The sequence below is a fragment of the Gorilla gorilla genome, chromosome 1 (genome assembly GCF_029281585.2).
Source record: "Gorilla gorilla gorilla isolate KB3781 chromosome 1, NHGRI_mGorGor1-v2.1_pri, whole genome shotgun sequence".
In the NCBI taxonomy this organism is placed as follows: Eukaryota; Metazoa; Chordata; class Mammalia; order Primates; family Hominidae; genus Gorilla; species Gorilla gorilla.
Genome location: NC_073224.2, coordinates 171,837,361 through 171,850,573, shown reverse-complemented (window position 1 = coordinate 171,850,573; position 13,213 = coordinate 171,837,361). Strand labels below are relative to the sequence as shown.

The following is a 13,213-nucleotide window of genomic DNA, read 5'->3' as shown; positions in this document are numbered from 1 at the left end:
GTAAGCCACTCATGAAGATACTTATGAAGCTTTCATATGCTTCAAAATTTTGCAAGAGATGTTTTGAAGCTGCTTTTGTCTGTATTAATGATTTGGTAATTGTCTTAAGGGCTGCCTAAAGATATATGGATTACACTAAGAACTGTCAACAGAGCTGCTGAGCTAAGTGACTAATTTGTGCCAGCTCTGAGACAAATGAAATGATTTTGACCACTTCTGCTTACTATGGGACACTTAAAATGGAAATAGAAGAAAGTATTGGATAAATGTTCCTTTGACAGCTGAATGAGGCTGTGTTGTATAAACTTTCTCTAGGAATCACTTTTAAATTGTAAGATGGCAGGCTAGATCGAAAGGTTAAGAACTTTAACAAGCAGGTGGATTTCATTGCCTGTTTATGATACAGTGGGTCTGTGTTCATTATCTTCTGTATAATCCATAACCCACTTGGGGCCCTAGGCCAAATTAAGGTCTAAGTATAGGTATTTTCTTCTGAAAGACCAGGAGTGTCAGTTAACCACATTAACCAATTATAGACTTAGCAGTTTTAGTTTGGCCTTGGTGATACATAATTCTTCACTTTTTGTGACTCATAAACAAACCACTATTATGAACTCTTATTTATTTTGGAAAATAATGCATTTTATATAAAATGCCCAGAAGTGTTTTCTGGCAAAGATGGATTTCATAACCATTACTAATTTTAGGACAATGTACCAGCATTCAAGCTACTTAGGACTTCTTAGAAATGTCTCCAAATGTCGCTCTTCTTTAAGTGCAGAATATACTAACTTTATAAAAACTATATTACTTAGAGCATCTTATGATGATTTTTATTGCATATAATGGAAAGGAAAAGAAAGCATTAAGATAGTTTCCAGAAATACAGGTACCTGCTGTCATAACACAGAGAACTCTTCTGTATGTGATTAAGGAGGGGAGGCTAGGCTGTCACCCATCCTAGCTGCAAGAGAGAATATGGCAATATGGCAGCTCTTCTACTCTGTTAAGGCAGTGGACTCTTCAGCTCAGGGAAGGGCCAGTAAGAGACCCTATTCCTGCGACAGAAGTTGGAAATACTCAATATTGACAATTTTAGGAACATTGATTCTTGCTAGGATTGACATGACTGACCCATCTAAGGAAACACCAACCTATGTGCCTCGCACACAGTGGTGCTCGATAGACGTATGTTGAATGAACAGAGGTAAAGTACAGGCGTGTGTAGGGACTCCAGGACAAATACATGGAGGTAGAAAGTGGAGATGGAAAGAACCACTCTTAAAAGTACTTGACTGAAAAGTAAAGACAAAGTATTGCAGTCCACAAGTCATAATAATTGAATTTAAAAGTGAGAGGAGATGCCAATGTGTGACAAGTGTTATTCATTTAAAACATTGCTTTCTGTTATACTTACTTAAAATAAGTGGTTAACACAAATATTAGCAAAGCTAAGATTCTTTTGTATTCATAACAAGGATAAGCATATTTATTCAATGCTAATGATGTGCCAGATACAATACTAAACCCTTTTACATGAAACGCATTATTTAGTCTTATTAATGACGCTGTGAGGTAGGTAGGTAATATTTCCATTCAACACATGGGTAAACTGTGGCACAGAAAGATGGAGTATCTTGCCCAAGATTGCTCAGCCAGAAAGCCATGGCTCTGAGTCCAAAAGAAGGTATTCTTAACCATTATACAACACAAGGGTAGGAATGCTAATCTTAAACAGGGGTTGATCTCTGAAGGTAGCACATGAGGCAACGACTATGTAAGGTCAAATTCCCTTTTGAAATTCACTTCATTGCCCATAATGTACATTACAAATACAACATACATGCACACGTTTGTCTATTCAAATGTGTATAGTATGCACTATATATCCTGGACATAGTAACATATGGTATAAACTGGATATATAAACAAAGTAAAAACTTACAGTAGAACCACTGGAATGAGATGCCCATAGTATGAGAGGCACACACCAAGCCTGACAGGAAATATCAGACTCATGCTCCCATCTCGTACTTGCTCTGGGACACATGCACATTGTTTAGAGTTTAGTTGCAGAATTACACACCCTACTGAATGTGCAATCTGTAAATGTGGTGCTTCCCTGCTGTGGGCAAAGAGTTGAACTGCAGAAATAAACGGTATAGATAGTGTAACTCTGCTCTTTGGTGGCTGGCTTGTTTTTCCCTCTCCTCTCCCAATTATTCATGCCTAAGACATCCTCAGCTCTGAGCACATTCCCACCAATATGTACCACAATGAGCAGCCTCAACAGAGCAGGCCTTGTAAATCCAAAATCTTACTAATGCCAAGGCGGAGGTAACAGTCTCCCCCCTTTTAACTTTGAGAGAAAAATCAGGTAGCCCCAGCCCCCCTCCGCCAAACCCCCCACCCCCGCCAAAATCCCCCAATCTCACCCTCTGCATAAGTCTTATTTCTAAAAGTCCCTGTTTTTCCTGATTTTACATTTGAACAATTTACTTTTGTGTGAAACCACCCAATTATACCCCTGGAGCCAAGTGAAGGTCAAATCCCTTTACACCCAGTAGTCTTGACAACCAACATTCCACTTAACAACAAGATTTCCAAATCCCAGACACAGGCTCTCTTACCGGAAACATTTCCTCTGTAAGTAACAGAATGAAGTGATCACACACACACAAAAGAGCTGGGGACAGGCTCTCTGGGAGTTTGCTGCATGTGGCTTGACCTGAATGTCAGGCACCTGGGGGTCCCCTTAATGAAGGTCGGTGACCTTCTCCCCTGCACTGCACTTCTGTTCCCTACTGCCGCCACCTCTAAATGGAACGCCTCTTTCTTTTCCAGAGGGAAGGGGCTGAAATACCAGACTGCGATGTACCATCTCTTGGTTGCTATGACTGAGGCCATTAAAATGGCAGGCATTAAAAGACTGCACCTCAGTACCCAGCTACAAAGCCTCAAGGTCACTGCATTCCACAGCTTCCCGTCGCCTTTCATTCCTGGCCTCAGAGCTTCAATATCCTGGCGAGATCCCCTCGCATTATATTTCATGAGGCTTAAATGCAAGCTCTCCCACAGCAAGCCCGAGAGTATAATGGGGGTTTTAATACATTCCTTTTACCTAAGGCTGGGATCCATTTCAAAAAGTTACCCAATAGGTTTCCTTTCAGGTGAGCTCATTGCTCTGACATTCCAAAATGACATTAAAAAATAAATCCTCTGATGACTATATTAATACAGTACCTGGGACACTGAGAGTTATGCCGGAAAATGTCTTAGATGTCTATAAATAAATCTTAGAAAAAAAACTCAGCAGGAGGAATGTGAGGAGCTAATGGAATTCAAAAGGCCTCATTGCTACCCCTTAGAGTTGAAATCCACTCCGGGCCGACTGTCGCAGCAGATATAAAAAGCCAGCCACAGGCTGAAGCTGTATTAGAAAATACTGAGGCAATAGAATATTAATTTTTTTCTCCAAAGAAAAGCCACGGACTATGCTCCTTGGAAGATGGCTTCCTTTGCTATAAGAAGTACACTAATTAAACATGTACAAGGTTAAATCCTGGCAACATGCAGCTGCTTCAGGGATCAGTCCTTCTTGACTTCAGGTGGGAGGCATTCCCTGCAGAGGCAAGATATACACGAGGCAGTGTGGGGAGAATGACGTCAGCCTCCCAAACTGGCACAAGGACCTGTGTGTGGCCTTAGGATCAAAAGCGTCCTTCTTTCTGCTTTCCTGAAAACACATCTTGAAATTGCCTTTTACGCCTCAACCCATCTTCCTTGAGATTCTGTTTCTCCAAGGAAGTGCTCTGTGCCCTCTCAGCCTTGCAGGTCTGGCTGTGTCAAGTGCCACTGTGCACTACTGAGGGACTGGAGGAACTGAAAAGCATTTTGGTCATAGGAGGGAATAGCCACGGGAGAAGTCAGGCCTCAGACACTCTTGTTTGAATATGGATGTTTGAGCCTTAGCTGGTAGAATAAAACACTCTTTCAGAGTTTGAAATAGTTTTACTGCAAATGGAGTGGAAAGCGAAGTTTCCAAGGTTTTATAAACAACCTGATATAAACACAGCAGTGTTATAGGTCAAAGCAGATGTGGTGAACAGAACTTACAAGACATATATGTATATCAGTTTATTTTTTCCATGTTCATTTCAACCTCAGCAGAGCTAGCAACACTAACACTCCCCAGTGGCAGAGCCAACAACAGGGCTCTAGAGGCTCCAAACTTGGGGTCCCCTTGGGTGTCCCTGGATAGAATTCAAGGGGTCCATAAACTAGAATAGAAAAAATTATATCTTTATTTTCACTAGTCTCTAGCTGAAAGATAATGTTTACTTCAATTACGGATGTAGAAAAATCCCTATAGTGTTAGTACTACTGTGATTTTCTCAATAGAAATCATGATATTTTCACATCAATTACAGTTGTAGATATAAATCTGTAATATACCTGTAGCATCTGTTTCACTGTAAATATATATTACATATAATATATAGAGATGATTCCCCTTGAAATTCAAAGTATTTTATTTTACTTATTTGAAACCATTCTAAGAGGAGACTCGTAGCCTTCTTCAGGTTGCTAAAGGGGTCCATATACAAAAATGGTTAGGAGTCCCTGTACTAGGGAAACTTCCCTGCAGAATGGATCAAGTCGTGTCCTAAGACACTATCTGCACTACTGAAATCCTCCATTTTGACTAAATGACAAAGCACTGGCAAAAGAGTCAGAAGGACTGGGTTCTGATCTCTAACTTATTGCATGTCCTTTGGCAAGAAAGACATTCAACCTTCTTGCTATTCATAAGAACACAGCTACTCATGCTTACAATGTGCCAGGTGCTCTGCTAACTACATTTGGTTGCCACAGTGATGGTTCAGTCAACAACAGACCACATGTATGACAGTGGTCCTGTAAGATTATAATACCATATTTTTACTGTATTTTTCTATGTTTAGATATGTTTGAAATACACAAATACTTACCATTGTGTTACAATTGCCTACAGTAGTCAGTAGAGGAACATGCTGTACAGGTTTGTAGCCTAGAAGCAATAGGTTACACCATATGGCCTAGGTATGTAGTAAGCTATACCATCTAGGTTTGTGTAAGTACACTCTATGATGTTCCCTTAATGAGGAACTCACATAATGATGCGTTTCTCAGAATGCATCCCTCTTTGTAAATATTACTTCCTGTAATCATTACAGCAACCTTCTGTGGGTCTATTGTAATATTTATTTTGCAGATAAGAAAATTAAACCTTAGAACTGTTAAGTAATCCATCCACAGTCCTATCCAGCTAGGAAGCAACATAAATGAAAACTTTCTCCAAAGCTATTAGATATCATAGTCTAGCAAGCTAGGATAACAATTCCTGCCCTACTTACCTCATAGGATTTTTGTGATGCTCAAATGAATAATAGATACATTAGATTTAAACAGTACTTCCCACCCTTCAAAACAAGTTATGAATATTTAAAAATGATTGTTATTGAGATTTTCAAGTATAGCAAAATGTTGAGTTTTGGAAATAACCAGTGAAAAGACAAGATGCTATCAAAGAGACTTTTGAATTACATTTCATATTTAAGTGGCAATATAATTATTACAAGGAATAGCTGATGGACTGTATAAGGATTTATGTTAATGCTAGATAAAAATGGAATCAAATTTATGCTTGTTAGTGTTGTGCTACACGGCTTGATAAGTTTTTCTCATAAGTAAATAAAATATGTGCCCTTCAATCTGGCTGTAGGCTTTTAATTTATTTGGAAACTTTTATCTCCTACAAGGTTTTACGGAAAGAGAAAATTTAGTCCATTTGGCCAGGTGATATCAAGACCCAGAAAAATATGGCTTGACCAGCTGTCCAGAATTATGGCCTCTCTCCTCCTTTCCTCAGTGGCTCTATCGAATTTCTGTGCAGGGTAGAGGGACCTCTGCAGAGACATTCTCACCTTGACATCTCAGGGTCCACTTACCTGACTAACGATGAAGAAGATGACAGTCATGGCAGCGCAGGCCAAGGTGATAAGCATGAGGAACTTGAACCTAAAAATTAGCCCCTATTAGAAAAGAAAGAGTAGTTTAATACTCCATCAGCTACCAATCCTTTTCTCACTCTGTAAATCTATAAAAAGCTTAATTTTAAAGAAATCTGTAAAACCAAATCCCTAAGAATGACAGTAAAATGGTTTCCCATAGCAATATTTCTTCTGCAGAGGTGAGTGTGGCTGAAAATTTCTTGGGCCAAGTATTTCCTATGTTCTTATCACTCATAAAGCAGCGATACGAGAGCCTGGGAAATTATATTCACAACACGTCGTGAGGCTGCTAATTTCCCTGCTAAGCTGGTTATGCTTCTCTGCAAGGGTTCAAAGTTACCAAATCCAAGTTTTCTGTGGTTGTAATAAAATTCTGCTCCAGTGAACAAAAAGAAATGTGCATATTAATCAACATGAAGTGGATTTGGTTGAATTTTCTCATGTCACTCCAGCTCTGGAGACAGGCAAGCCTTAGAAAGTGCCTGTGGTTTCCTAAGAGCAGGATTTAAGAGAACCTGTGTTTCAGGGAGGGAGGCCTATTATTCAGGGGCTCTTCTGTGCAGATCTACTGCATATAAAAACTCTGAGGTTCTGTAGTTTCTGCTTCTCTTTTCATACAGGAATTAGGCTTGTTTCTCCAAGGACAGCCACTTAGGCATGAACCCAGGGGATCCCTGAGAAATCAAGGATGTGTTGCTTGCATTGGGGATTTGAGGATGTTAAGTGTTTCTCTTGAATGAGGAACATAATCTATAAACAGAGATTACTGAACTCTGTCTGAGCATCTGCTGGATATTTTAGGGGAATGTGGCCTGTTAAGAGTCTGGAAATCAGATCACGTGGGCTAAACCCTGTTTAATTACAGGACAGGGTTGATTCTGGGACAGAACTTTGACTAAAGCCTCATCCCAACAAAATCCCAATTCTGCCATAGTCCAATCTCCCAGCTAGTATGTAACCTACATTCCATCACCAAGCTGAAGAACCGGCTGAACAAGTTTACTCATGACTGAAAATTGAAACACATTTGTACCACAGAAAACACCAAGATTTAGGCCAGCTAGATGCTTCTCAGAGTAAGATTTGGCCTCTAATTTTGCCCAGAGATCCTACATGAGAATCTCTCAATTTGTATTTCAAAGTAAAGGCTTTCTATCTCCAGGGTGTGTGTGTTTACACATCAAGTGGAAAGATCAAGCAAGCACCAGTTCCAGAACGAGCCAAGAAATCTGCCCACCTCATAGTGTAGCCGCCGGACTTTGCTCATAGCTGGCAGGCTGGACTGCTTCCCACTGATGTTCCGAAACACCTGAAATACCATGAAGCATAGAAACAGGAAGTAGAGGCAGAGGCAGATTCCAGCCACGATGATGAAGGCCATCTGGTAGTGTCCAGTAAAGGAAACAACGGGCTAGCCAAGGCCAAGTTGAGCGGGTCCAGGCCCTTCTCCCCAGGTCTGTTGGCAATACTTGTTTTGTCTCCAAATATGTAGAAAATTTTCAAGGGGATAAAATATTAAAACCTGATATTCTAATGCCAATGATAGGTTTCTTGACACATTAGTACCACAGAGGGAGGTGTTCAATATTGCTTTCTAAACCAAGTAAGAAAAGAAATGGTGTCTTGCTTGTTAGAAATGAAGAATCTAGGCCCTACCCTAGACCTAATGAATCAGAATCTACCTTTTAACCAGGTCCCCAGGAGATCCGTATACACAATAAATTTGAGAAGCACTAATAAAGCATATATTCGTCACTATGGATCAGATGAAAAACCACAGTAAAATCACCAGAAGAGTTCAAATGTAGATCCCCAGGTCCCTCCCTAGATATATGGAATCAGATATTCCAGGGCTAGGACATCAAGTATGACTATGTTTGGGAACCACTGGGCTAGTCCTTGGAGTTTCATAAGAATGCAATTGAGATGCTCTGGCATAATTGAAGAGGAGATACGTGGGGGCTCAGTGCGGGGGACCTGGGCATGGGCTTGAAGGTCTTAAAGTGAAACCAGGGATGAAGGACTATTTGCAATCTTCTGTCACCACAGAAAATCTTGTCCAACAGAATGGGGATTCAAGGACACATGGCACAGGTGGGAGTTTGGGTTGCTGCCAGTACACTTGAGACCCACTAGGGAGACTGACCTGCCAATTAGAGCCAGTCTGAGAACCACCAAGTCTTAGGATAGCGTGAGCTGCCTTGGAAGGCAGATGACCTGATTCCAACCTCTTTCTGCTACAACTTTGCCCAAATTGCTTTTTTTTTTTTTTGAGACAGAGTTTTGCTTTTGTTGCCCAGGCTGGAGTGCGATGGCACTATCTTGGCTCACCGCAACCTCCTCCTCCCAGGTTCAAGCGATTCTCCTGCCTCAGCCTCCCGAGTAGCTGGGATTACAGGGATGAGCCACCACACCTGGCCCAAATTGTCTATTTTTAAAAGCATTTAATAAGTATGAACTTGGCGTGCATATTTCATTAAATAATGTAGTATCTAATGCAGTTTCTCCTTCTTTCCTGTAATGAGCATCATCCTGGAATGAAGGGAATATAGTTCTTTTCTGCAGGACTTGAAATTTTACTCACTCCATCCTATCTACAAAATTAAAAAAGTTGAACTAGATTTAACATTAGAAACATTCTTCTTGTTGTGCAGCTAACATTTGGTGGGGGCATAACAGAGGAAGGGTAGAGCTTCTCTCTCATCTTTGAGGAAATGATGCTACTGATTTAGTTTGCTCACAATGTTCTTGTGACACTGAGAAACCAATATAAACATCATGGCAAGACAAAGGATATTCCCTAGCACGTGGCAAGATGTGAGCCATCAAGGAAGAATACAACCCAAGCCTTTCTCTCCACGCCAGAGCAGAGTCTTTTTCTCCCAAGAGCATTTCACATACTATCCCGGAAGATAAAATATTTAAATCCAGCATCCTAAAAGGGATAAGCTAAGACTGTCACTTCTGCTTCATGAAGATGACTTAGAGTTTATGCCAACCAACCAGAAGCCTTGGCGACTCCTCTGGAACTAATCACCTTAGCCTTATCTCCACTTGGTCTCAGGAATGAATAGCAGCAGTGTGATTTGCCAGCACACCAAGGTCACTATAAGAAGTCTCACACATAGGCGGTTTCAGAAACAGGCTCTTCCACAGGGGCCCAGAGATGAACCTCCATGGCTCCAGGGAAAAGCTAGTCATGCTTCAGTCTGCAGGAAACAGTGTATAACAGATAATTCAGACAGGCTGCAGTAAGCCTAGCAGCTCAGATCCCTTTGCTGTGAGGATGGGCTGTGACCTTCTCATTTTGCCTGCTCTCACCCAGGCTTGAAAGCAAGCAGTAATTCTTCTTATTATTAGCCTTAATTGTGCTGTTATGATTGGCCTGAGAATCAAAGCCCTGACTGAGTACATATGGGGAGCATCAGCAGAGCCTTAGAAAATGATCTTGGGGACTGGGTGGCCAGGGGAAGAAATAAAACCCTGAGCCCATCAAGGAAGGATACGGCCAGCTCTGTTCCAATGTCTGTAGTCCATATACTGTAGAAGGGATTCGTGAGTTGTACCCCTCTACAAAGAAAATGAGATGGAAAGGCAAGACACAATTAATACAAAGGCAACGGGAACTTTCCTTTTCACATATTCTTAGCTTTTCAGCTGCAGGGGTGAGGGCTGTATTTAGGCTAAAAAACATTACAGAGATCCTAAAGAGAAATGAAGCTTGTTGAATACATCGGCCCAAAAATTTTTCAACTGTAAAGAGCTGTGCCTTTGATTTGATCCCAGACCTTGTCTGAGGATGTGACCACATCCAGTGCTTCCAAACCAAAGGTTCCCGACCACCATTCTCCTTTTCAAACACTCCTCCTAAAATGACAGGAGTGGCCGTTGTGATGCACAGTTTGGCTCAGTGTCCCACAAACACTTGCTCACCTCTCACACATGTCAAATATGAAGAGGCAGAAGGAGCCAACGGCAATGGGTCCAACTTGCTTCCAATACCCTGCAATGTGGTTCCGCTCGTGCTGATCCTGAGGAAAACCAAATTGAGAAGGGAGATAGAGGGGAGAGGAAGACCAAGCAATTCTATGGGGGAGTCAGCATTCGAAGGACACTTGCTGACCACCTATTGTGTATCAAGCACTATGCTAGACTCTAGGTATGAGAACAAAGATGAAAATCTCTTCTTCAGGAGCTCACCTCTGTGGGGGAGTCTGGCACACACGTAGAACATGACAAAGCCCAGCCATAAGGGCTCTGAGAGTAATAAGAACAGGATGCCATGGGAGCACAAAGAAAGGCCTCGGCTCCCAGGCAGGGGACATTTTGTGGTCCACAAAATAACTCATTCTGAATTAAATTTCTACGTGACTTGTAACGTGTGTTTATAAAAGTGACTGATCCTCAGAAGACAAAGTAAAGACATTAAAGCATTTAAATATGTAAAATGTGTCTCTTATGGTGAGGAAAATAGGCATATTTTCTCCCCATCCTTATTAAAACCAGGAATGAGTCCCCTTGATAAACAAAGACACCAAGAGAAAGAAAAGGAAGGAATGTAGAATGAGAAAAAAGGGAAAGCAAAGATGATCTTAGCCTCCAGGCGGGGCCCCAGGTGGGTCAGTCCACACCAGCTCCCTGTGGACAATCCTTGGCTGGCTTCCTGGTGCTGGACCAAGTTCCATCCACTCCCCTGCCCTGCTGCCGAGGCCTCATTCTCAGCGCATCTCTGCTGGAGGACGCCTCATGGAGAAAAAGACCCCTTAATGTAGACAGTTTAGCAGTAGGAAGAAGTCTCTCTCTCTGCTCTCACACTGCTCCCCTGGAAGGGCAGCAGGACTTCAGAGGTCTGGTTTTCATGATTGAGCCATAATGGAATTTAAAAACAGTCCACTCTGCTGTGAAGCCCATGTGCCTGACGTGAAGACCAAGTTCCAGCTGGCATATCATCTTAGCCACAATGTGATGATGACACCATTCTTATTTTTAACCATGGTACCTTCAATCCCTCTTGAAATATGATTTGGTGTCTGTGCAAACTGAGGAGACCGGGAAGGTCTGTATTTCAGAGTAATAGGGGTTACTAGGCCATCTGGACACATTGCCAGCTGGAAAGAGCCAGGCCCACATTCTCTGGTGGTTAACCTGTATTCCTGGGGACAGGACAAGCAGGGCAGAAGCCAGCAGACAAGAAACTCAAGCTCAAGGGCAAGAAATAATACTAATCATTAGAATGTGTGTGTTTATCTTAAGTTACTCACATTCTGTCATTTAATTCTCACGAAAACCCCATGCATTAGGTCTTTACATCCCATTTTATAGATGAGGGACCTGAGATTCAGAGTGATAATGTCATTTGCCTAAAGCCACTCAGCTGGTCAGCAGGTGGTGAAGCAGGAATGTGAACCAGAGGGTCTGCCTCCAGAGTTCCCACTTGTAACTACTAGTTTATTCTGTCTCACCCACTGCTGACTAGAGGCAAAGGGGGGCAGGTGTCAGCTTGGCAGCCTGCACAGAGCAGCTGGTACAGACGTCTGTCCCTCCCGGCGGCTCTTACCATCATGTGCTCGCCACAGAAGATGATCCAGAAGGACAGAAGCATCGCATAGAAGATGCCCTGTCGGATGTCACCAAACAGCAGCATCCAGGTCCAGTCAAACCCGATGGAAAACCATTCCACTGGGATATTGATAAAGGTCATGGAAATCCCAAGAGCAAAGATGACTCTGATGGTGAGAAAATATCAGGACAGCCACTTTATTCATCTGGAAGGCAGATTTTCAAACAATTCCCCGAATTCAGTTTTGAGACATGAGATGTTACTTATTGGGTCTGAAGCCATATGATCAATTTCTTCTGCACAGAGATGCAAAACGTCCTATGTAGTTGGCACTGCTGCAGAATGAGGGAGTGCTATACCAAACTTTCTATGGAAGTGAACCTGACCTCCTTAATGCCCCACACTTTACTTTGGTACCACTGCAGATGGCGAGCTTCCTATAATGTTTGTGTCCCCTTGCCTTCTCACCCAGGCGTCAGTAAGTACAATTGTCCTCTTTCACCTATTCAGGTTATCATTCATCTGATCATTAAGAACACTCATTATTATTGTGATATCCTCAGCAACTATGAATTATATAAGCATATTTGTTTCAATAATACATGACTCCAAACACATTTGAAATGTAAATTCTCTTGACTGCTTGTTTAGCTTTTATTTTACTCTTTCCCTGTCACACTAAGAACTGCCAATTCTCTACTAAAATATAATTCTTAAGTCACTGATTTATTCATACTTTTTTCCATCCCCTTGAAATACATATGTTAATTAAGCACAGATCACGTACCAGGTATTATGTTAGCACTATGGAATCCCAAATGAACAGGACCTGTTTTTTCACTCACGGGAGATACAGTTAGTAGAGAAGCCAGATAAAGAGACAACTGAATAGATTAGGATCAGGAACATCATAGAGTTTTAAAGCATAGAGGGCTGCTACCAGGACTTCTGACTTGGACACAGACAGGAATGGAGCTGACTTGTGAGTCAAGGTGAGGGAAGTGGAAAGGGTGTTTGGAGGAGAGGGCAGAGCCTGGATGGAGGCATAGAGGCCTGGAAGAACCTGCTGCATTTGGGGATCTGCATGTGGCACATCAGGAAATGACAGGACATGAGACCAGAGAAACAAAGAGGGCTGTGCTCATGAAGAAACTTGAATACTCCACTGGAGAACTGAAATTTATCTTGAAGAGACTTTTTATTGGAATCCAATAAAAAGTTTAAACAATGGAGTGACATGATTCATTCAAAAAATATTTATTAAACTCCTACTATGTGTCAGTCACTATTCTAAGATGCTGGGAATATAACTGTGAACAAGAAAAGCAAGGATTGTGCTCTTGTGATGCTTGCATAGAGATGGAGTGAGAGAGGGAGTACAAGAAAAAGATAATAAATAAATGAAGAATGAGCATCATGAAAAAGAAAGCTAGGCAAGAGAGTGGAGAGCAATGGGGATGTGATTTTACGTAAGGTGGACAGATGAAGAGATCAGCAGGTGTGAAGGCCCTGGGGTGTGGGTTTGAGCACAATAAAGCGGGCTGGTGGGTGGTGGAGAGGACAAGTGACAAGATCAGAGATGGAAGGCACCCAATCATCA

The 13,213-nt window shown here is 41.8% G+C and overlaps 1 protein-coding gene across 2 annotated transcripts in view; it reads right to left on the bottom strand.

Annotated features, from left to right (window-relative positions):
• WLS (Wnt ligand secretion mediator) overlaps positions 1 to 13,213 on the bottom strand; it is a 133,275-nt gene that overhangs the window by 40,041 nt on the left and 80,021 nt on the right. For both annotated transcript variants that reach the window (XM_019019538.4, XM_019019532.4), the window contains exons 6-10: positions 11,611 to 11,779; positions 9,987 to 10,084; positions 9,560 to 9,623; positions 7,291 to 7,434; positions 5,991 to 6,074 (exon numbers count right to left, since the gene is read on the bottom strand). In XM_019019538.4, coding sequence (XP_018875083.1) covers positions 5,991 to 6,074; positions 7,291 to 7,434; positions 9,560 to 9,623; positions 9,987 to 10,084; positions 11,611 to 11,779 — 559 coding nt within the window. The remainder of the gene's footprint in view (positions 1 to 5,990; positions 6,075 to 7,290; positions 7,435 to 9,559; positions 9,624 to 9,986; positions 10,085 to 11,610; positions 11,780 to 13,213) is intronic.